General features: G+C 33.7%; 1 protein-coding gene across 2 annotated transcripts in view; it reads left to right on the top strand.

The window, feature by feature from the left end:
- RTTN (rotatin) overlaps positions 1 to 24,473 on the top strand; it is a 77,508-nt gene that overhangs the window by 42,540 nt on the left and 10,495 nt on the right. For both annotated transcript variants that reach the window (XM_064657834.1, XM_064657844.1), the window contains 12 exons: positions 91 to 249; positions 1,588 to 1,659; positions 4,273 to 4,465; positions 6,332 to 6,414; positions 12,184 to 12,295; positions 13,069 to 13,267; positions 14,296 to 14,386; positions 15,392 to 15,545; positions 15,697 to 15,834; positions 16,790 to 17,001; positions 19,279 to 19,384; positions 22,406 to 22,500. In XM_064657834.1, coding sequence (XP_064513904.1) covers positions 91 to 249; positions 1,588 to 1,659; positions 4,273 to 4,465; positions 6,332 to 6,414; positions 12,184 to 12,295; positions 13,069 to 13,267; positions 14,296 to 14,386; positions 15,392 to 15,545; positions 15,697 to 15,834; positions 16,790 to 17,001; positions 19,279 to 19,384; positions 22,406 to 22,500 — 1,614 coding nt within the window. The remainder of the gene's footprint in view (positions 1 to 90; positions 250 to 1,587; positions 1,660 to 4,272; positions 4,466 to 6,331; positions 6,415 to 12,183; positions 12,296 to 13,068; positions 13,268 to 14,295; positions 14,387 to 15,391; positions 15,546 to 15,696; positions 15,835 to 16,789; positions 17,002 to 19,278; positions 19,385 to 22,405; positions 22,501 to 24,473) is intronic.

Genomic DNA, 24,473 nt, shown 5'->3' with positions numbered 1-24,473 from the left:
CAGATTCAGCTGATACAACTTAATAATAAAAAAAAAGTGTTCCTAATTGTCATAAGAAATATCACTTTGTGTTCTGTTTATATGTACTAGGTCAGATTTACAGCACTTGGAATAGGATCAGCTCTTACATCTCTTGAAGTAGGATGTATTGCTTTAGCAGAAAGTTGCCAGAATATTTCAGGAGGCCTGTGGGGAACAGTGATAAACATCCTTCTGGATCAATCTGAATGTAGCATGGTACGCAGGGAGGTATGTTTCTTGTGTCCTTCTGCTGTTGTAGATTGGCAAGTTCTCTTTCACTGTTGAAAAAAACACTTTTTTTTGTTCTATATATCTATTTTCTGATGCTGCACAACACCTGCTGCTTTAAAAGTTAAACACTACCTGATTAAAATAAATGTTTAGCTTCTTATTTAGAATTACTCAAGAAGGAACAAATACAGATTACTTGTTTAAAAAACAGAAATGATCTAAACAATACAAGTGAACACATAAAAACTCCTCAGGCTTACTCAGGCAGATAAATAGGTTGCTAAAGCATAACTAATTAGCCCAAATTTTAATGGCTGCTTTGTTTCATTTATGAATGCTTTGGTACAAACTTATCACCTGATCTGCAGTAAATATCTGTTCATTGCAGCCTTGAAGTAATCTAATTTGTCTAAGCACTAAGGTTTATTTGTGAGAACTGAAAGTTTGTACTCTGGTAGAACAGCACATAGAACTATATAACGATATATTTAAACTCTGTACACTTCATTTGCAACTTTCTATCATCTCTGTTAGAAGGTTTTTCTTCTACTCCAATCAGTAAGAAATAAAAACTGACAAACTCAGTAAGCTTGTTTTTTTCCCAGTTCTATTGCTCAACTAATTACATTTTCCAAAGTAATATTTGAATTTTTATGTGCAAAATGCCTTTGAGAATTATTCATTATTTTATTTAACTTCCAAAATATTGTCTCTCAATTATAGTCTCTTAAGAGTCAGATTATTGTCAAAAGATTGACAAAATATAAAAGAGGGAATTTCAACTCACACACAGATATGTGAAATTAGAGAAACAAACATGCCATGTATTTAGAAAGGAAAATATTTGAAACATATCTGTGTGTCCTAGTGTTCCAATTATTTTATAATAATTAAAAAAACTTCAGAAACATGAAGCTAATAGAAGGAGTGATCATAAACAGTTATCTAGGTTTTCCTGTTCAGGAATTTTTTCCCTAGTAGTTCATGTTATGTAATGCTGTTCAATAGCATTGACTACTGGAACAGTGATGAAAGTATTTAATAAAAAGATAAATTTCTTTCCTAGTGATTTCTGTTCCATCTTTTCCTTGTCTTTTTTTCTTACCAGCCTGCTCTTGTGTCATGCCCTAATGACATGTGTTGTAGATGAAGTTTGAGGGCATTTAAGTTGTATCCTTCTAATTATTTTTTCCCAACATGAACGTGAGAATTTGTTGCATTTCAACATACGTCTAAAGCAATGGAATAATAATGTAGGCTGTACTGTTCAATCTGATGTGGATTTTTTGAACTGTGATAGCTAGATGGCAATACTGATGCTTTAATTTCTTTCAGGCTGCTTTTATTCTGCAAAATCTCCTTGTGATTCCAATTCCTACAGAAGACATGAAAGATTGTATTTGGCAAGTGAGTGACTAGTACATTTGATGAGAAAGGTCATAGTATCACGTCTCACATAGAGACATGACATTTGATACGGAAACTTGAAATATAAACTTAAAAAAATTTACATGTTGAAGGTTGCATTTTGGAAAGAAAAATAAATGAATAGACAAACTTCTTTCAAACGTCCAGCAAACTCAATAAAACAACAAAATTTAGTTTTTGTATATGCTGCCTTTCATGAATACGGTATCTTTAGGCTCCTAGGAAATTGCCTTACAGATATGATATCATTAATGTTTTAGGATAGAAATTGATCATTTATTTTACACTTTGGACGTGGGAAAACATGATTTGAATGGTATGAGGAAATTCTGAGAATGTCATGTTCATAAAATGTTTTGAAAGAAAGATGAAACAGTTTGTTACTTAGGTCAATTTGAATGCTTCTCATAGACATAACGCTTTGCTCAAAGCAGGCTGAAGTAGAGCAGGTTGCTCGGGGCTATGTCTAGTTGAATTTTGAGTCTCTCCAAGGTTGAAGACTCCACAACCTCTCTGGGTAACTTGTTCTAATGTTTGACTACCCTCAGATGGAAAAAAGTTTTTTATAATGTTTAAATAAAATTTCCTGTATTTCAGTTTTTCCTCCTTGCCTTTTCTCCTATTCATTGACCTATTCATTGGTCAACGAATACCAGTAAGAAGAGCCTGTCTCCCTTTACCTTCTCTTATCAGATATTTACACAAACTAATAAGATCCCCTGGAGACTGTTCCAGTTCTGCTTTTAAGTCAGTCATCTCATTTTACTTTCAACATGTCTGGTCCATTGTACGTACAGATATTTGGACCTTAGTACCCAATTTTTAAAATCTTAGTGCCTTGATACCTGTGTACATACCTGTACACATTCCAGCTGTTTTACTAGGATAAATTACCTAGTAATTTAATTGATTAAATGATTAATTAAATTGATTAATTAATTAAATGATTCAGCTGCACTGAAAATCAATTATGCTATTTCTTGCAGAGTTGAATTTTACAGAATGTCTTTTCTTTACATGTGATCATAAAGGAAGATGTGAAAGCAATTTTACAAATCTGGTCCTTGTTTCAGTCTTATTATGTCTAATTTATCAATATAATTATTAATTGTTTAAATTCATAATAACAGGGGATTTACAAAGAGGCAGCCATTGTTACTTGTCAATATAGACTTTATTAAAAGTTAGTTTTTTAGTCTTTTTAAAAAAAATTTCGATGACTGTGGTGAGGTGACAAAAATTGAATCCAGATGCAAAATTCTGGATGAATTCCAGAGCGATCAAAAGAAGCTTTGAGTCAATGTGATTTTTATTAAGAACTGCAATTTAATGGAAATTACTCATCACTTAATAAGTGTTCATGCTGAAAAACATTATCAAACAACACTTTATGGTAACTGGTAAATTAAAACTGTTCAAAATACAAACAACAGTTAAAACTGTAAGATACCACCAGGATCAAATTTGATATTTCAGAGTTACTTTTTTCCCTTGAACTGAATGAGATGGTTTGTCTGTTTCCTTTAATGCAACCAAGTTTTGCTTTATTTTATTGGGAAATAAACTTGTATTCAGTGTAAATGGAGGGGTTTGGGGATAACTTCTTGGACATAAATAGTGTTTTCAGATTACTTATTTTGAGTTGATCTAACTCTGCTCTTTCCTGACTACCAAAAAAAGTTTCTAATTAGCACTGACAATTTTTCTTTCCATAATTTTAACTAATTTCTCTTTGAACTTCTGCAAGATGCCTTCTGAAACTGCCTTGCAGAATAGAATTGGTTTGAATTTTTCTCAGTCTGAGTTCTTTTACCTTCTTTGCCCTTCTAATTTTTATGGTCAATCTAAACCAGATTATGTGTAGCTTAATAAAGCTTCTTGTTTTCTTCTGTTATCATAGAAAACACTGAAGAAACACTGTAACAAAGGCAGTCAAATCAAACTTTGTTTGAAATAAGACTATGAAGTCATTATATTCAGGTATAAATCCAGTGCTCTAGGAAGTTTTCCCTGAAGTCAGTATTTAAAAAGAAATGACTGAAAAACCATGCTTCAAGGAGAATTTCTTTTGCTTTATGTCTTGTTTTCTAAATAAATCTTAAAATAGAACATTGGCATAGCTTGATGTGGTATGTCAATGTAGTTGAGCAGGAGAACTTTCTTAAGATTTTTACTTTTATCTTCGTAAAAGCGTGCTCATTTTTCTAAAGAAAACTTTTTCATTATTTGATATCTCTAAGTAGAATTAAATGAGAAATTAAAATTGTATTCTACTAATACTTATACTGTCTTAAAACCATTCATTTATAGCTTTTCATGGGTTTGCACTTAGTTCTTAGCACACTTCTCAGGAGCTAAATAGCTACTTCCATTTTGCTAAATCATGACAAGTTGTTTTTTTTTTCAATATTATGACTTAGCTCAGCCTTAAAATTTGCATTTCATTTTTGGAATCTATATAGTTACAGCCTGTAAAACAGTATACACACACATGCATAGTATTAGCCTTAACTAGGTTGGGGGATTTTGACAATTTATTTTATGTACAACATTTCTTTAATGAAATGATGTTTGTGAATTTCGTGTCTTCAGGGTCCTTGTGTACACGATGAAGAATCTGGCCTCTCTCAGACAGGAATACCTGCACTGAAGGCCCTTTTGTATCACTGCCAGTTCTATGAACATGTGAATCAGATGGCGAAACACTGTTACCTAGGATGTTATATGTTTGATTTGAATTCTTACAAGGAAGACAACCTCAACATAGAAAAAGGTGGTGTAAATGGTAAGCGATGTTAATGTAATCTTGTAGTAAGCAATGTTAATGTAATCTTGTAGTATTTTAAACCTACTTAAATAACTTCTAGTTTTGAGTAACTTGCCTCCAATAATTCTTAATAAAAATAGAACTGAAAATATATAAACCATGCACTTAAATATGTTCTGAAGTCAAATTATTGCTCTGAAGATTTAAGTAGGTAAGTCACTAGTTTAACATATCTCAGAAACAGTTCTGAGCTGTTACTTACACCTTCAAAAAGTTGTAAATGGAAAAGACGTAATTGGTTCTGCAGAACATTTTCTTGCAAAATACTAGGGGTAGAATACTTTTAACAATTGTGACTTTATGAAATTCAGTACAATGAAAATTGAGGAAAAAGAAATATATGGACTATTTTTAAGATTCCTGTTTCTTATTGTGTTCAACTTCTAAGCTACATGAGTAGGAATGGACTCTAATATGCTGAATTTAGCTGCTTTCTAAAACATTGAGGTGTAATTTAATTCATACACTGATCAAATTTAGTACTCAGTTTGGATTTATTTATTTTTAAACTGTGTACCCTTGCAGTATCTCAGATCTAACTTTTATATTGACTAATTTTCTGAACAATATTTCTAAGGCTCACTATGGTGCATTGTGGGAACACACATTCTTGTTCAAATATGTATTATAATCTTAAGTTTCTAAAGCTAGGGAATTTTTCAGAGATCAATTAGTAAAAACTTTCAAGGGATGGACAATTAAATTAATAAGTTTTTTTTTTTGTTTTCTTTTTTGTGAGTCTAAGTTTCTGTGTTGCCATCTTTTAAGGCTGCAGATTTAAACAGCTCTTTTTAAGTCTGCTTCTGTAGATTTCTTCAATCCAACACGTTTCACTGCTTCCATGGTCCTCTCATTTGTGCCTTTTAGTAGTTCTCTTAGGTGATGTGATATCATATCTAAAAGCAACTCAAACTCTAGGATTGTACAACTTTTCAGTGAGCAATTGAGATACATTTTTTCAGGTCATTGAAAAGCAAAGACAGAAAATTTCTTTTCCAGGATCTTTGAAATAATCTATAGTATTTCAAGAATAAGAAACAAATTTTTTGCTTCTTTAAAAAGGAAGAACAGGACCTAAACTCAGTTTTTTTGTGGTTTTCCATATGTATTTTTCTCATATTTTTCAGGAATATAAAAAACTCCTCTACAAATTTATGTAAAAATAAAATGGTTAGTTCAGTTTAGTAATTAGTAAAGATACATATAGGACTTCTGCTTTTGTGGCATTTGTGCTCACAGTCTGTGTAATCTAGTGCTTTATTCTTTGTTATTTTCTTTTCTAAATATATGAAAGCTTCAAACCTTATTATTGACATATTTGTGCTATAAAATTGTTGTCACTTTTTATTCTGAAACAAATTTACAAAGTAATTGTGTCTTTATTATATTTATGAATATGGGTTCTCTGTAAACTACTTTCCTTAAAATGCGAATTTGAAGTTTTTGGAAGATAAGGACATCTGTTTATTATGTTTGTGCTATGAGATCCCAGTATCTTCAATGCTTTTGTACTATTGCATTTTAAATAAAACTAAATCTGAACTATTTCAAATAACTAAAGACTATGCAACTGCAGTTTGAGCTAAGTGTAGCTTTTTTCAAACTATTTTATATTACACTGAAAATATTTTGTTTAATTTCTGTTTATTCAAGGAATTTAATGGGTAAGAATTCACAGGTACAATGTATGATAACTTACATTCTGAGATCTTCAGAAGGATAGCTGTAGTTGGCAGCTTTTTCATTGGAACAATTATTTGAAAAGCTTGTTATGCTCTCTGCTGATCTTACATTAGTTTTGACTCTTATTTTTTTTTCTTACAGATTTTGATGATTCTCTTAATCTTTGGAAGGCTCCATCCACTCAAAGCAAATCTTCACATTCTCATTCAACATCTGAAACTATGGTAACTTGCAGAGTAATCTATTTATTTTAAATATAAAGTTGTTAGTGAAATGCTTTTAAGAAAATTAGCACTCTTACAAATCTTAAAAAAACTCTAGCCAAACACAAAAACTGAAATCAATCAGAAATTAGCCAAAGCTAATTGAAATTTACTCTGAAGTAACTTTAATATGCTGGAAAAACCTTTTATGGTTATTAACCTCAGCAAAAAATAAATAAGATAGCTTACCTTGACTAGCTAAATGCAGTGCTAAATTCTGTAGCTTCTCACAGCAAGACATATTCTATAGAGATTACTTTGTAATTGGTTTTATTGACAAAGTACAGACATCTCTGTCATTTCTGCTGCTTCTATCCACACCGTCCTTTCAGTGTGAACTTGTATTTAAATGACACAGCAACAGAACTGGATCAATCAAAACCACATAAGTACATTGGGTATTCTGTGTCATAATAAACTCTGGATTCTGAAAATACTTTTGTGGAATATAAAAGTGACACAAGTGTTTGCAAGACCCAAAATAGACATGAGAAACGTAAAACAGGTGGTTGCTTGAAAAATTTGGTTCTGACTAGGATGACTGGTGCAATAAAAGGCTGTAAACATGTGCCTAAAAAAATCCATTTTTTTAGTTTTATATTCAAAAATGTTTCATTTATGAATAACCATCCAATCTGTTGTGGAAGCCAGAATATCATCACTCTTTTCTGTTAAACAGATGCCCATGCTAATATAACAATGGCTGATAAATTGGAAGATCTTATCTTATTGGCTAAAATAGCTATGCCCCATTTTGCTGTGGAACATGATAAAAATAAAACCAGAAAAACTAGTATTGAAGTTTTGTTTCAAAACATTTCACAAATATAATTTTCTTAATGTTTTCCTTCTCTATTATAAATGTATTGCAGTCTAGTACTGATACTGTTATCTGGCATGTTTTTAATAATTGAGGAAAAATTACACTCTAGTTTTAAGCAAAACTTTTTATTAATTTTTATTAATAAATGTGATTTTCATTAATCTAAAATGCACCCCTCCCAACCCCTTTATTTAAACATAAATATTCAAATTTGAAGATCAAAATAAATAAAAGTGCATGTAAATTATGCATGTGCTATCATGATTGCTGATTAAAAATATTTACATAAGAATCTCAGGTTTTTTAAAAGCGGTTCTTTCTGGATTTCTTTTACTGAATAAGTTAAGTGCCACTTGCTTATAGGAGTGAAAGCTGAACAAATTTCATTTTGTTTTGTTCATGTTACTTGAAGGAAAAGTTAAATTTCAGCAATTCTTATCAGGGCTGGGTGTCTGATGTACTTAAAATTGTGCTTGAGTTTTATGAAGAATTGGAGAGTTCGTTACATTAAATTTCTTCAGTTTCAGTAGTTTAGAAAAATGAAAAGGGAATGAATAATTTTTAATCTACTAGATCAAATTAATATATTATATTTATATGTGTAAAGTAGCATCATAGTTTAACATAAAGGCTTAGTTCAACAATTCCATTCAACAGCTGGACAGCTAATTATTAAAAGTGGAAAGCACAGTGTAATACTAAGATACACTCATTTGTATCAGTCTTCCACATAAGGTAGACTTCACACTTGCTAAGGTTATTATCTTAAAGCTAACCGTGAGAGTTTTGTAAAAGTTTGTGTTTTGTTTTGTTTTCCTTCTTTCATATCAATATATCACACAAAGACTTTTGATTGTCATTTCTGAAAGTTAATTTGATTTCCATTCGTCCTTCATGGACCTTTTCAGCAGCTGCAAACGCTTTTATTTTTTATATATTAACTAAGTTTCTTACCTTTAAAAAGTACCAGTGATGCCATGACAGATTGTAAGTTTGCAAGCTGGATGGCAAAATGCAGAGGTGTGATGTTCCAGTTCCAGTATTTATTAGGAGAAAAAAATGGAGGAATGTAACTTTAACTGAGGCTAATTGCAAAATTGGTATTTCAGAGGGCAGTTAACTTGTGTGTGTCTAATAAAGTTAGGAAATACTTTTGAAAACTCAAACTTGTCCTGAAATCAGACATTTGTAATTTATTCCTATATAACTTCAAATTTTTGGCTTCAACTGTGACACAAAGCTTTCATTTTTGACATATAAGTAAAAGAAATACATTTGTGAAGTCAAACAAAAGTTTGTAGAAGTTTGTTTTTAAAATTTGCGTGTTTCTGGCACCGGGAGGATGTTGTTATTCCAAGCCCACAAGATGGCATGCTTTCCCCATCATAGATGAAAGGAATCTGCAGGTCTTATGGAAGGGAAAACATGTTTTTTTGATGCATGGTACAGCTTTTATGACAACAGCCACAAATAGCTGAAAACCAGCAATCAAACCAGGTTGAATTGTGTCTATTAGAAACTCTTCTCTGATATTTTAATATTAGAGAAAAAAAAAATTGTTCTCAGTATGTTCATATCCATTCTTATTCCTAACACACTATTAGTTCTCTCTGCTTTCAGATTTCATATAATCAGTATATTTGAGCTGTCTAATATCAAAAGCTGATTTCACATTGGGTCATGTGACCTTAAGTGAAAATTGCATCTAAATTATTTTTTGGCTTCATCTTTTTTACTCCATCTCCTAATTTTCCCTCAAATTTGCAAAAAGAAAAATAGAGAAAATTAGAAAGGGAGTCAGAGATCTTATAGATACCATAGATAAAATTTTGCTCATTTTATAAAGAGTTGCTGTGTGGGATGAAATCAATGATTCAACATCATGTAAAAAGACAGTAACAGATTTGTCTGTACTCTGTTAACTCATATGCAGTGTATTTTGTGTCTTTAAGATCCCAGTGGATTACAGATTTTTCTCAACTTTGTCTTTATTTTTCTGTGAACTGGAATTTGGATAATGCAAAAAGTCCAATTCTGAGAAGATTAAAAATGTTGGTCTTTTATAGAATTAATAATTTAAACATTAACTCAGGTTATCATTACAGAAGGCAAATCCTTACTCTTATTTTAACCAACATTTGTTTTGTGTTTAGTATATATGATAAGAAACCACCAATCTGCATGGAGATACCAATTTGCTTCATACTGCATAAATACTCTAGGGCTGTTCTGTGCCTGGGACAGCTTAGCAAAATGAGCAGTTATTTAAAAACTTGAGCTAAAAATGGTGTGGGTTAAAGATCTACAGACATTTCCCAGATAGCTTTAAGTCATGGCCGTTCTTTTCTATGAAATCTTGTTGCTATTTTATAAAAATGTGTGCTTTATTTTCTGGAACCATGGTTACCAGAGCGCTATACAGTTAAGTGATTTAAACCTTTGAAAAGAGAACTGAATAGAATTAATCACTGCAAGCCTATTAAAGCAATGCCAGAGGGATTTTTGTACTAGAGGTTAAGAAAAGACTTTTTATTCCTATCTAGTAGATAAATGGCAAAACCCTCGCATTTCTCCTGTGTTTCCACTCTGACAATTTTTGTATTCTTTTGAATTAGTTCTAATCTGCAGTCGTCATCTCCCTCTCCACACACATGAACCTTTTCCCCTATTAAACCCTCTTCCGAATTCTCACTGTTAAGCAACACAATGCCTCATTGCTCCCAGAAACAATATGGTGGCTGTAGTAAATATCCTTTACTAGGTACTATGTCCCAGACTCCCAGTTCATCCTTATCAAAGGTGATTTATAAAAGTGGTAATATCTTTTTTTTTTTTCCCTGGAAGGACAGAAGTGTGTGGAAACAACTTCATTGTGTTGCTGTGTGTTTTCTGTTAAGATAGCAGAAAATTTATGGTTTTAACCTATTTCCCACTGTGAAGCAATTACCAATAAATGTTCCATCAGTGCAGGAAGCTGATATTTTTCTAAACAGATAAAGCTTTTACTGATTTCTTTTTTATTTATTTTTTTAACATAACTAAGAACTTGTTTTTATTTCCTTGCCCAAAGTGTTTAAACAGTTGTAGAACATAAAGAATTGTTGTGCAATGTAGCTGATACTATTTACTAATATGTGAAAGCTTGTATAGCTCATAATAATATCTGTAAGATGACTCTCAGTATAGTTATAATTCCTTTTAGGGCTTTACTTCTTTTAAAAGGACCATATGGACTGTTAAAAGCTATGTTTTGGGATATTACTATTTAAGGAAAAGAGTTATGGTTTTTCTCCCCTATGAGAATGCTTGGAATTGAAATATAGTGCTGAGTAAATGCAGAATTTACCATGTGTCAAACTCAATTGGTTTAATATAAAAAATAGATTTTAATAATTATTTAAATTAGCAAGCATAAAACTTTAAATACCTTATTTCAATAGGCAAACATGGTTTTTATTTGTATAATCAAAATAGAATTTGAATTTCAATTGCTCACTACAGTTAGCATTTTGCTAACAAGAAAATTATTTAGCCAAGCGTTGTCCTAGTATTTATGTGACCCAAGCTCTGTGTGAATCCTGGGTTTTGGACACACCTCCCAAATTTTACTGTAGATTGTTTTCTGTGTTACAATAACCTCCTGACTTTTTTTTGGGAACAACTGAGCAGGCCTGAGGAGAAAGATTCAAGACTGTAGGATGAATAATAGTGGGAGACCAGAGGAAAATGGGGGAGAGAAGGGAGTTAAAACACGCGGGTTAAAAGTAGGAAGGGAGTAATCTGTGATTTCCTTCCCTCCACTCTTTTTGTCAGTTAAGTCACTTTTTACATTTCCTTAGGTAAAAAAATATTGCAACTGTTATTCTAACAAAACTTAGAAGAAAAAAACCAAACCTCTGAAATATTTCAGTCTTCCTTAGAAAGCTCACTGTGAGGAAAAGTCTAATAACATTCTTCTTCGAGCTGTAACTGTGTTGGGATTTCATTGGGTTCCCCAACATTCTGTATTCTTTGCACTGTAAAGTGACACGCTTCAGGAAAATTATCTGAATTGTCCGTCTAGAAAATAAAAACCGAAAGTGAAAAGTGACTTGACATGATAGATACTTGTCCCATGCTCTAAAACAGGCCACAGGTCTTATTGTTAAAAAAGCACATAATTTAGCTGGAGATCTAGATCTTCTGATCTAAAGCTTGTGGTTTTAAACACAGTAGCAAGAGCGTTAAGAACTTTTGAAAGCATGCAAAATTCATAATGTGGATGATGTACAATTGGTAGGAGGAGCATGGTAGTAGTATGACCTTAAAGTTATCTACTGTCATGTGAATATCTCATGTCTTCATTATGAAATCAATAAATATAAAGATCACAGGATTAAGGTTAAGAGAAGTACCCAGAGTTAGAATGACTTTGCGACATCAACTCTGACTGATGACAAATGTGCTTGTGATATTTTTGTCTGAGTGTGTTCTGGTACAAACGGACAAGTGCTCATGTTCTCAGTAGACCAAATAGTCCATGAAAAATTTGACTTTAAATGCTTCAGAGTAATGTCTTTCTATCTTTATCCAAATGTAGGTTGAGTCAATTATATGGATGAAAAAGAAGGATCAAGAGGAGGAATTTCCAGTGACATGGACATTGATCAGTTTTTAACTGAAATGTTTCAGGCTGTTCATATTGCTCATCTTTCAATAGTTTCAATTACTGGATGTTTATTATATACACACACACACAGTGGACGAAATTTAATCAAATTACTTTTGAACAGTAATACTTACACCGGTTTTTGTTTTATGAGTTTGTGGGTTATGTTAGGTTGTTCACTCATTCCAAGCAAGGTATAAATAGAAGACTAGTCTATAAAAGCTGGACTCAATTAGTTTCGTTTTTATGGCTTTCATAGATTCTGTCTGCATCACCATCATTGGGGAGTGTTACTGAGCTTCAGGCAACAGTTCCAACAAGTTCAACCAGTTTTATTCCTGAAGCTGTAGTTGATCGACTTATGGCACAAGGTAGGTCAAGCTTGTGTATATAATGATGAATACAATGTATTAACCTGTCCCTATTTCAGTATTTTCCATGCTGTACATTTGTACAGCTTGCATATTGCTGGAACAATCATTGGTGCTTCCTGTGGTTGTTTAGAAGACAAACATTAAAAACGTCTTCTAAAATGAAATAAGGTGAAATACATTTGACAGAAGTAAGTGAAAATTGTTGGTATTGGTTGAAATGTAACTCAAGATTTAGGTTCTATTCCTGGCATCTAGTCACCCTTTCAAAACAATCAATCGTGGTAAAGCTGTCATATACATACATGCGCACACACAAGTGCACGCACACACACACACACACAGATGTATATATAATTCTCTTTGTATGTAGAAAGATAAAAATAAATATAATGAAACAAATAACATATAAAGTCATAATAACATATAAAATCATGTATATAGAGAGAGCTATGTGCAAATATAAAATACTTTTCTGTTAAGGAATGAGAATTTTTGTCCATTCAAATTTATTGTTTGTCTTTAACAATTATTAGTGTGTGGTAGAGGGAACAGAACTATTCAGAACTATTTTCTGTGTCTGATTTCTTTGGGTTTGTTTTTTTTTCATTCATTTCAAAATATACAGTTTAAATACAGAGAGAACTTGAATGTTTTATGAAAAATAAGACGAAATTTGTTTTATGTAATTGTTGTAATTTAATCATCTGTGGTTTTTTTTTTTGTTTTTTTGTTTCTTTCTTTCTTTCTTTTTTCAATTAAACATGCTCTAGGTCAGAGTGATACAACCATCACAGAATCTCCAACTCAACACGCTTCTCCCATGTCTGCTGCTCTGTCTAAAAAGCGTGGTGTAGTCACACCTGCCCTTTTGTCAGCTGTTTGCAGCCTTCTTCACAATCTGCTTGTTGTCATGCCAAAAGATACTGGAATTGCTCTTCAACAAGCACATTCACTAACAGCTCTCAGCAGGTATAAGATCAATAACTGTTAAGCTATAAACAGGGTGTAGCAATAGAGATTCAAATGAGATCTACTTGTGTTTCTTACCTCAACTGTTAAACATATTGATCACTTCTTGCTTCTGAGGTGTTTAGAAATGCGTTTTTTAAAAATACAAAAGGAAAGAATCATGATTATTTATTTTTTTCACAGAATAGGGAGCCACATTGGTGATTCAATTTGTGGTGTCTGTCTTCTACAGGACAACTGTGATCCTCTCATAATGTTCTAAGTTTTTGTCTAGATGACCATTTAGTCATCCTTTTTGGACGGGTAATTTTTAGTAAAGCAATACATAATATAGTCAGATATTTGGAATTGCAGATCATTTCAATTGAATTGTATGAAATATTTTGAACATGACCCAAGAATTCTCACATTAAAAGAGAGTAAATAACACTGGCCAGATTTGGGAAAGTATGGATGATAAATCCTGGTGTTCTGCTTCTTTTAAAAGAAGGAACTACTTCAAAATAGTCTTCAAATTGTATTTCATGTTTCCACTTCTACCATAAAGAATTCTTTTATCTGTAGAAGGTGTTTGGGAGTCCTGAAGTGAAGCATGAAAAATTAGTTCAGTTTTTTTGCAAAGGTTTTCAAGAGCTTTTATTGTTGCTCTTCCTAGTGCAAATAATGGAAAAAATGAAACAAACCCAAACAAACAAACTCCCAGCAACTCTGGTTTGAATGAAGTTTATATTATATCAGAGGTGTTTATTCTTCTAAAGAAAAGAAAATAAGCAATCAAATAGAAACAATTGATTTTTGCCAGTACAGTAACAGCTATTGGAATTTATATTAGTCTAACTATTTTGAAACAACTTAACTGCTGTTATAGTTACTATTGCACTAGAGTTTCTTAAAATGGTGGGATTTACCAATAAGTGCTTCTTATTTTATTTTTACTGTTTATTTATATTGTTCTCTTCTGTGGAATGTTAAGTTAGTAGGATGTTTAACTGTTATCTGTATTTCTAACCAACTTTATTTTATTTTAGTCTTGTAAATGCTAATCTGGTTGAGAGATGTATTATGGAACTGAAAGCTCCATTGGGTCATCCGTGTCATAGAGAACATGTAAAAGCTCAGGTTAGAGAAGCATTTACTTTCTACTTTTTTGAAATTATGAAATTAATTATGTTAGCATAATCTATATCATTAACTTAGTCCAGACATGCTGCTATAGGCTACACTCATGTGAATCTCTGCACTTTTGTCAAGGCTTAAGTGAAAATAAACCATTTTATTCAACACGGAATAGTTATTTTCTGTATTAGAACTATGTTAGAACCATCAATCTGAAAATGAGTTGTGTTTTAAAAATATAAATTGAGTTTAGCCATTAAAGAAATTATATAATAGAATTTCTTTGTATGGTATTGAGGTACGAGCCAGGTACAGTTACTGACACACACACTGCAACAAAACTGGCTGCTTTGCTTTGTCTCCGATCCTGCAGACACTTGGAAATTTTTCGAAATTTTGATGTATGCAAACCATATAGGGCTACTGCTGATAGAACTACTTTTTTATCACATTTAGTTCTGTATATACAATATATAGAACATACTGTTTCATGGCACAGCACCCTTTTATAGCTTCTGCTGCTCTGTATTCAGATATACTTTGAAGAAAATTACTCTTGTAATTAAAGAAATGTGTTTTCTGCAGAAAACTTACGAGAATAAATAAATATGTCAGGAGTAATTTTTCCCGAAACTTCAAATTGAACTTCTGTTTTCAGGAAATATGCACGTATGTCTCAATATTAATGACCATTTTTATGTTTTTCTTTGTGAGCTTCCAAGGAATATGCTACTGTACACGTAGCGAGAGTCATAACTTTCTCACAGGAAACCTTTGTCACTAGAAAATTGATTCCATGCATGTTTCCAAACTAAGGATTCTGTTTCATCTTCAACAGTAAAAATTAAGAGAACACTTTTTTAATTTATGTCCTATTATTTATCTTAAAGTGACATATATTAGCTCAAAATATTATGAATCAATTGATATAATGTGAATAAAATTAAAATAACGTGGAAGGTGTAAATATATGGCTTTATTTCATATCTTTCTATAAATATTTAACAGGTCATAATACTACTTCAATACTTGTCATCTGTGTCCAGGCTTCTAAAATCATGTTTGTTGGTGGACTCTCAGCTTGTAATCCAGAATGAACTGTTGAAACCTCTCTTGGAAAATACCTTCAGGATTCTCACCATACGCCCCAAAGATGGGTTAGGTAATGAAGTACTTTGTTTCCAGTATAACCAGATAGAGGCAGGTCTTCATTTATGGACCTCCTTCATGTAAATTGACACTTGCTGTCAGGCTTAGCTTTCCAGGTTTGTGCACATTTGTAAATGCGTTGATTTTCTATGTTGTCTTTGCAGATATTGAGTTAACATCTGTACTTCGTGAAACATGGGCAGACTGTTTCAGCCTTCTAGCTACGTTATTGTGGAAAAGTGGCCAGATATCTTTTCCATCTGTCACAGCAGCCCTTGCAAATCATTGTACAGCAGTAATTGGTAATGACTATTCCTGGATAGATTTTAACTTAGCAACTAATAAAACAAACAATAGAAAAGAGAGTCATTCCTGTTTAGATGCTATTAAGTAATGACCAATGAGATATCCAGAATGAAAGCCAAATGTGTCCAGAGCTTGACTGGCTTGTTTCGTTAACTGAATTTTTATAACTCTTTCTAGTATCATCAGACAAACTTTTGAACAGCCAGATAAATTCAGAAATTTTCTTTGCATGTGTGGATTAGTGATTTTATTTGTAAACCTTTGTAAACTTATTTGTAAAGCCAAATGTGGTATTTGTGAAATGATCCATTAGCACTTTATTTTTCCCTTTTTTTTTTTTTTAGTATCTTGCATAAAATGAAAGCAAAGTTTTGAGGGGAGGTAAGAGACATAGGAATTCAAGATTATTATACAGGGGTTTATTTGTTTCTTTGTTTTTTAATTATTCTTACATTGGTTACTTGCATAGTCAGGCAAGATTCTGTGACATGTTTTAATATTGAGGTATGAGCATAGTCCAGACAAGCTTGTGATTTTAACCAGGTGCATGTTAAGTGATTTAATGAATCCAAATCCAATTGTACATAAAGCAGCTGATAGATACTGTTGGTTTTATAATGTAAGCTGTTGAATAAAGTGAGGAGAGTTCAGAAAATTGTTGAACAAATGAGTGATTTGAGTGAAATGGAAATTACTTTTTTTGTTTTATAGTCAAATCAATGCAGAGCAATTAATTCATTCAAACCTTATAAAACTCAAACTCTTCTTTCTTAGATTTTTTTAAAGACTTATTAGATGCATAGAATTTGTAGTATTCCTTGTGCAGTGTATGGGTATTACTGCCTCTCGGCTCACACACTTTATTTGATAAGTCTTTCTGAGTTCCAAAGCACTCGAGCTTTATTCATAATGAAATGTAAAAATTTTTTGTTTTTTTGTTAAACCTTTCAGATACCATTTCTGATTGTATTCATCTGTCTACCACATATCCTGCTTTATATGTGGCTAGTTTACAGTTCCTCTCTGTCCTTTTGAATGAAGAAGGAAGAAGACAGCTCCAAGATAAACCACGTGTATGTCAGAATCCAACTATTAGTTTTCTTCTGGAGCACATTGAAGGATGCCAGGCATCAGTAACTCAACTTACTGAATTAATTATTCAGGTATTTGAAATTTGACATTTTAAAATACAAAATTTTTGCATTTTTGTATTTCATTAAAAAAGAATATGTAGTTACCTAATGAAAAATCAATTGTTTCCAGTTATAAACCAAGACATCTTTAATTTGAGACATCTATTACACTCATTTTTGAAATTCATGTAATAAGATAGAAGAATTGCAAAGAAGCAACTTCTAGGAAGTGCCTTGCAAGGCAAATATGCTGCAACAATATGGTGTGAAATCCTACACAGAGAAGATGATACATAGATAGAACATCTCTGGCCAAATGCCAATGCACTTTTTTCTCCAATTTTCCAAACATGTAATCATGTTTTTAAGATTTGAGACGTAGTTATTCCCATTAACAGTTGCCTTTGTAAAATTTTTTTAACAAAATGAATCATTAAGCCTTCTAATTCATTCCATGATAGCATAAGATCAGTGTTGTTGTATTTAATGTATTTTCTGACCTAGTTTTAAATTGGCCAGGTAGCATATTTTTGCTAATTCTTGTAGGAACTTGTTGCGCAGCATAATCTATATTGGTGACAAGATGTTTTTTTCTTAGATACTTATTCTGAATGTTCTGTCTTGATAAATGTAATCTCACTATTCTTATTTATACTTCTATACACTACCCTAAAAGATTCATTTACCTCCTTTGTATTTGCATCCTTCACTTATTTATGAATTGTTAAAATGTCTTCCATTACTTAGTAATAGACAAAGTTACATGTGCAGTTTGTCACTGTAACAATAATAGTGAGCCATGATTCAGTGTAGTGTTTGTCTGAAAGATGCACACTTCATATAATGTAGTTTATGATTTCTAATGTTCTGGACTCATTGTCTTGCAACTATTTTATTTAATAAGTATTTTAGTACTATTTTGCTATGTAAAACACAATTTATTTGACATTTATTCATGCATATTGGATGGTGTGACCAAAATAATGCTCTGTTAGTATAATTTCATCTCCTCTCTTCCTATGGGTGCTGAACTCTTGTAGAATAACCTTACTCCTACCAAGACTTGACCTGATCTAGCTAACATCTGTCACACACACACTGTGTTCTTTGCAGCACTGTGGCTCTATAGCCTCTAAACAGAGATTTCACAATGGATCTAGTAAAAACAGTTGTAGTCTAAATGTAAATTTCTTTTTTTGTTGGTTATAAATGCAGAACCCAGTCCATGCTTTGGTGCTTTAATTTGGTGTCAGTTGTCCTTATCAGTGAGCTATTGTTTTTTTTTCAAATTATCAACTTACTAGTCTTTATTCCTTGACCTTTTCACTCCTGGTTGCAGTGAACCCTTCAGTAAATGATAACCCTAGAACATACATTGATATTTTATTGCATATTAAAATTTGAAAATTTTCTTAGGCCATTAATACATGATGTAAGTAGGGGTAAAATCTGTGAGGTCTTATGGATAGGTACTCATAAGATTTCTGTCTGAAATATAAAGTTTTTCTTAAGGTGATGTATTTTTGGCTAACTTTAAAATATGTTTTTCTTTTTACTATGATCCAGCAACTGTTCTTATTTTACTGTATTCTTCTGATTACAATGCATGTCATTTGCCATTTTATTGGATGTCAGTATTGGCATGATATTTTAGAGAAAATTGCTAGATGGAAAAAATTCTCTAGTGGATCATATATGAAGCACAGACAGCTCCTTGTCTTTCAACTACTTTTTATATGACTCCAGATAAATATTCTTTTGAAAACACCGAGATTATACTTATGTTATTAGAAAAGGTTTGATGCTTACAAAGGCCTCACAAAAATAAGACAAACTACTATTTTGCAGTGTTTAGAAGAGTATCTAAAATAATTATCAGTGATACTTTTATTCTCAGGAATTTCACTGTGTTTAATGTCTCTTCTTCATCATTGTGTTGAAGGAAAATGAGATTGCACCAAAGCACATCAATGAATTGTCTGCAATAGCAGACCTTGAATATTAGGAAAAGTCTGGAATGCCTGGGCTGAGAACCTAGGTAGAATGTTAAGAAAAAAGTAAGAGAAGTGGACTTGCAAGCAAAAGAAGAAAAATTTAATTTAAAAAAAAATTTAATTACAAAAAATAATGAAACCCTTTAATGCAGACTGTCTATAAACATGAATATTTATAAAAAGAACTCCATATAGGAATGTAGTGATGAATCATCCAAATGAAAATGTAGACTATGACAACCTATTTATAGATATGACTACTATTTTTAATATGGTCACTTCATTTCGGTAATGAAATTGCATTTTTTTGTAGGTCTGTGAAAGAAAATCTTCAAAGGATGTGCTGAAAGAAGTTGCTACAAATGCGCTGCTGTCTTTGTTAGCTGTCAGTAAAAATGCCCAGAAATGTGCTTTGGAAGGTGAGCATTTCAAAATGCATGTTAAATGATTTGTGAATCAAATGCTCGCAGGTGTTTTACGTATTATCTTTAAATCATAATGGTTTTTGTCAAAGCAAAAGACCTAGGTTTCAGTGGCAGGTTTTTTTTCAGATTTTTATTATGAAATCTTTTTAATAGTTTAAAGTTTTCAGCTGAGAATAAAATATTATGTTATAGCCAGTCTGAAAACTTGTGGTGAAGTCACAGCTCTGTGTTAGAGTGAGAAGAGTCCCGTGAGCTTTTACCACTAATGGCATGTTCATCCATTTGAAACTGGAGATTTTTTATTGACAGTATCTTCCATTTCTTGTTTTACGCTATGCCGGTACTTTTGTAGGTGAAAGTATGGCTTGTGTTCTCAGTGCTGACTGTACCTAGACAAAAAGAGATTTCTTTTTCTCAACTTTGTTCTTCCCTGCCTCTTTGTTTATTTAGTCCCATTTTGCAGTTTAAGTAGGACCTTCTTCCCTTGCTATGCAATATCTTTCATGCCTAAGTTTACAGTAGTTAACCAACTTCTAACAAAATGCTTTTTGTGCCCTCTAGAATACAGCGGAGAGTACTTAATTTGCATTTCTCATGTATCATGCATTTAATACCTTCTGGTTAGTCCAAGTTCATTTTATCTTGGGTGCTTTCTTGTTCCTTATATCTCCCAGTTGGTTTTTTTTCTGCTTTTTAAACCTACACTACATTGAAGTAGATAGCCTAGACATATCTATTGAATGTCTGATCCCAATAGTAGCAGAAAACACTGAACTTCAAATCCTGTGCTTTCTGCTCTTTCTCAGTGTATTGGTGCTGTACTCAACCCTTACTTCAATTAGGGTCCTTCTTCTGTTGATGACCTACTAGATCATCGAAGATATGACTTCCTGTGAAGGCACTTCCACTGCAGGAAGTGCATCATGTTCTGTGCTTGAGAAGTCTTCAAGTCATCCTTGCTGTCATGCAACACAGATCTTAGAAAAAGAGGAATAGGACTTCTGGGATTCAAACCAATGTCCTTAAGACACCTGTAGCTCTAACATCATCTGTTCAGCTCTTAAGGACTACTTTAAGTTAAAAATGCAAAGTCTTGCACCTCAAAAGGAGCAACCACTTACAGCAGTAGAGGCTGACTGGAGAGCTGAAACAGGCCCGGTAAGCAGCAAGCTGAATGTGAGAAGACTTAACAGCATCCTGGGCTGTATTAACAGGAACACAGCCAGCAGATCAAGGGGAAAGGATTACCTTTCCTCTGCTTACCTCTTGTTACACTAAATCTAGAACAGTGCATCCAGTTTTGGCCTAGTACAAGAAACGTCAACAAACTGGAGTGAGTTCAGCAGAGCGCCACCAAGGTGATTGTGTCCACTTGTCCTTAGATGAAAGGCTGAAGGAACTATGTTCAAATTGGAGAAAATAAGGTTTTGGGAGGACATAATAGCGGTCTTCTCATACCTATGAGATTTTGAAGAAGATAGAGCCAGGTTTGTCACAGCAGTGCGTGGTGAAGGAGGATGAGAGAGAATGGGCATAAATTGAAACTTGAGGGTCAGATTGCCTGTAAGTAAACCTTTGAAGGCAGTAAAGCAGTGGCTAGACATAGTGTGCATTCTCTGTCTTTGGACATTGTCAAGACCCAGCTGGATAAGGCTGCATCACCATCATCATTGTGAAAAATTTCTTCCTCATATCTAGTCTAAGTCTGCTCTCTCATAATTTAATATGATTACCCCTTATCCTATTGCAACAGGCCCTGCTAAAATGTTTGTCCCCATCTTTTATACGCTCCTTTTAAGTACTGGAAGACTGCAATCAGGTTTCTTTGGAACCTTCTCTTCTCCAGGCTGAACAATCCCAACTCTCTCAGCCTGTCCTCATAGATCTATTACATCCCTCCCATCATTATTGTGATCCTCTTCTGGACTCACTCCAACAGGACCTTTCTGTGCCGGGGCCCCCACAGCTGGATGCAGAACTCCAGGTGGGCTCTCACCAGAGAGGAGTAGAGGGGCAGAATCCCCTCCCTCAACCTGCTGGCCATGCTGCTTTTGATGCAGCCCATGATGCATTTGTCCTTCTAGACTCTTAAGTGCACATTTCCAAGTCACGTCCAGCTTTTCATCCACCAACAGCCCCAATTCCTTCTTAGCAAGGCTGCTCTCAATCCCTTTATTCCCCAACCTGTATTGATACTTGGGATTGCCCCAACCCAAGTCCAACACCTTGCACATCACCTTGTTGAACATAATTTTATGTTCAACATAAAATTAGAGGTTTATCTGGACCCACTTCTTGAGCTTGTCCAGGTCCCTCTAGATGACATCCCATTCCTCAGGCATGTCAATCACACCACTCAACTAGGTGTCGTCTGAAAACTTTCTGAGAGTGCACTCAATCCCACTGTATTATGGTGAATACATTAAACAGTACCGACCCCAACATGGACCCCCGAGGGACACCACTTGTCACCAGTCTCCATCTGGACTTTGAGCCATTGATTCCTACCCTCTGAGTGAGCATCTAACCACCTCAGCCACCGTACAGTCCACCTGTCAATTACATAACTCTCCATTTTGCACTTTGAGTCACCTGAACAATTGCTTTCCTTTGTCCCCCCTTACGTGCAGCAAATCTGCTGTTATTAGGGAAGGGTTGGGTAATACAAATGGGTGCCCTAACCTCTTGAAGCTTCACTCTTCTAAGCAGCATCATTGAAAATATCCTGAAGAGTTATGACTTGTTATCCTCTCTTTCTCAAATCGTCTTCCTCTCTCAATCTTACCAGTCCTTCCTTTTGGCATTCCTCTCATGGGACTGTGTTGCAAGAGGACTCAAATGTATTCTGGCTTCTCGAGATCATTCAACTGGATGCACTTGATCTCAGAAACTGTTAGTTACTTCCTGATATCAAGAAGATAACAACAAGATCATTGCCAGAAAGATATTTTGTGTTTCTTAAAATGTTTTTGAATGTGAATGTAATTATAAATGTTACTGGTTTTTGTCTTCCAGCTGACCTGATAGACAGCTGTATAGAAAACATGAAGCACATTCACGCACAGCTGAACTTGGATTCCCTAAAGCCTGGGAAAGCACAGAGAAAAAAGGTAGCTATAAAAGCCAGAAGACTGATATGATAAGGCACTTCCCAACTCTCTTTCATTTGGTTTGTTTTTTCTTCTTGAGGAAGATACTGATTTTATCTGTCACAGATGAGACAACTTGTAGTGGATCTGGACACTGGAGCTTCTGTAAGGTCTTACTAGGTCTCAGTTTTCTTTTCCAACATGGAGATGACTGCTACTTCAGGAATGTCAGGCAGAAAATCACATCAGTTCATACTGTGCAGCTGTTCTGTCTTGGGTGTTTGCTGGACAAAGCCCCTGGGCATGTACTGGTGTTTTTCTCCATGCATCTCTCTAGCCCTTAGGATCTTCTTGCAGGGTTCTTCCTTTAGCCAGAATCTTCATGTTCTTCTTTTTTTTTTGTTTTCTTTGTTTCAGATACAATTCCTTTTCAGGAATCCTTTTTGCACCAACTCCAAGCTCCTGTTTATCGTAACGTAATCTATGTGCAAAGTACAACACGCAATCAGCCTCTGAGTTACTGGTTTTGTCTCAGTCTCATGTCTTTTCATTAATTGGAGGATTCAGGACTTTCCACTTTTAGTCCAGGTTATCAGAATTAGCTCATTCTGGATGAAGTCAGCAACTAGAAGGCTTCTGATTGAGGGGTAAAAGTTCAGTTTCAGACATTTGCTTACATACACAAACATCCTTTTGTAATCTGCCAGTGCTTGTAATTTATGATATTTAGCCTTACAGCAATATCAGAGTACTGTATTGTTTTCAAACATAGTTGGACTGTCAGCCATGACTTCATGGTTCTATCCAATCCAGCTAATTTTTCCCATCTGGTTTCCACAATAATAATTTTTGTTTTTCTCAAGTGTTCTTTCTCATTGTCTTTCAACCAGTGCTAGCCATTTTGTTTTTATCTATTCCCGTGTCAGTCAATCTCCCTCCCATCCCAAAACCAGTTTCAGTCTGCTTATGAATGTAAATCATAGGTTTTTTTACTTTCCCCCTTCTATTATCTGGCTTCCAATTGTACTTTTTATTCTGTTCGTCTTCAAACTTGGTCTAGGCATCTCAGTTTCTTCTCATCAGACTCAATTGTCCCTGGTTTTAACTTCTTGTCAGTTGTTTTTTTTTAATGCACACTTGCGGTCCTTCTGCTTCCTGCACTCCTAGTTTCTTTTCTCCATTCACAATCTTTTTATTTAGCCTTTTTTTTTAACTTCCTTCCAATTATTCCAGACTCTCATATCACCCAGCTCTTCCTTACCACATCTAGGTATGTCTTACCATCATACAACAGTTTCATAAGATTTTTGTTGCAATCTGGTTGTTTTCTGCCACTTTTATCTAAGAGAATTATTAAAATACAGGCAGTAACCTCTGCTGTCAAGTTTGATATCTTGTCCACTCCCACATAAAGCAGAAATTGCAGAAAACATCTTCCTGCAGAGTATTTCTGCATTTCTTGAGCTCAGTAGTATTTTTCTGAGGTTTTGACACAGACATTAGCCCTGATATGTGAGAGTGTGGAACTGTGTTTTAAAACAATGAACTCTTAAAAAAATTTAAGTTTGACCCTGACATTTGAAGGCTACAATATTTTTTCTTTAGAGCTGCTAAACATATTTATTATTCCTTCTTCAAGGGTTGGAGGCTGAAAGGTGTCCTGCCCTGGATATGTCTTGTAAAGTTGAAGTCATCTAGTTCTTTGTATTTTTTGGGGTGAGAAGAGGGAAGCTGGGGACATTTGCTCCTCTGCTAAACATAGAAGGAATTTAAAACTTGAAAGAAATTAGAGGAAAGAAGCCTCTGAGAAAGATCAGAAAGACTTTTTAATTCAAAGAATTAAAAATTCTTTGAAAGATTTGCAAGACTTTGTGGCAGATTTCCCTGCTGAGCTGGGACTGTAGGTTGCTACTTCACATGTAAGCGTATGTAAGCATCATATGTAGTGCATAATGACAAAGAGTTTCATGTGAAGGAAACTGAGACATTGTTTT

Source organism: Pseudopipra pipra, chromosome 1, assembly GCF_036250125.1.
Source record: "Pseudopipra pipra isolate bDixPip1 chromosome 1, bDixPip1.hap1, whole genome shotgun sequence".
NCBI lineage: Eukaryota > Metazoa > Chordata > Aves > Passeriformes > Pipridae > Pseudopipra > Pseudopipra pipra.
This window is presented reverse-complemented; position numbering and strand designations above follow the sequence as displayed.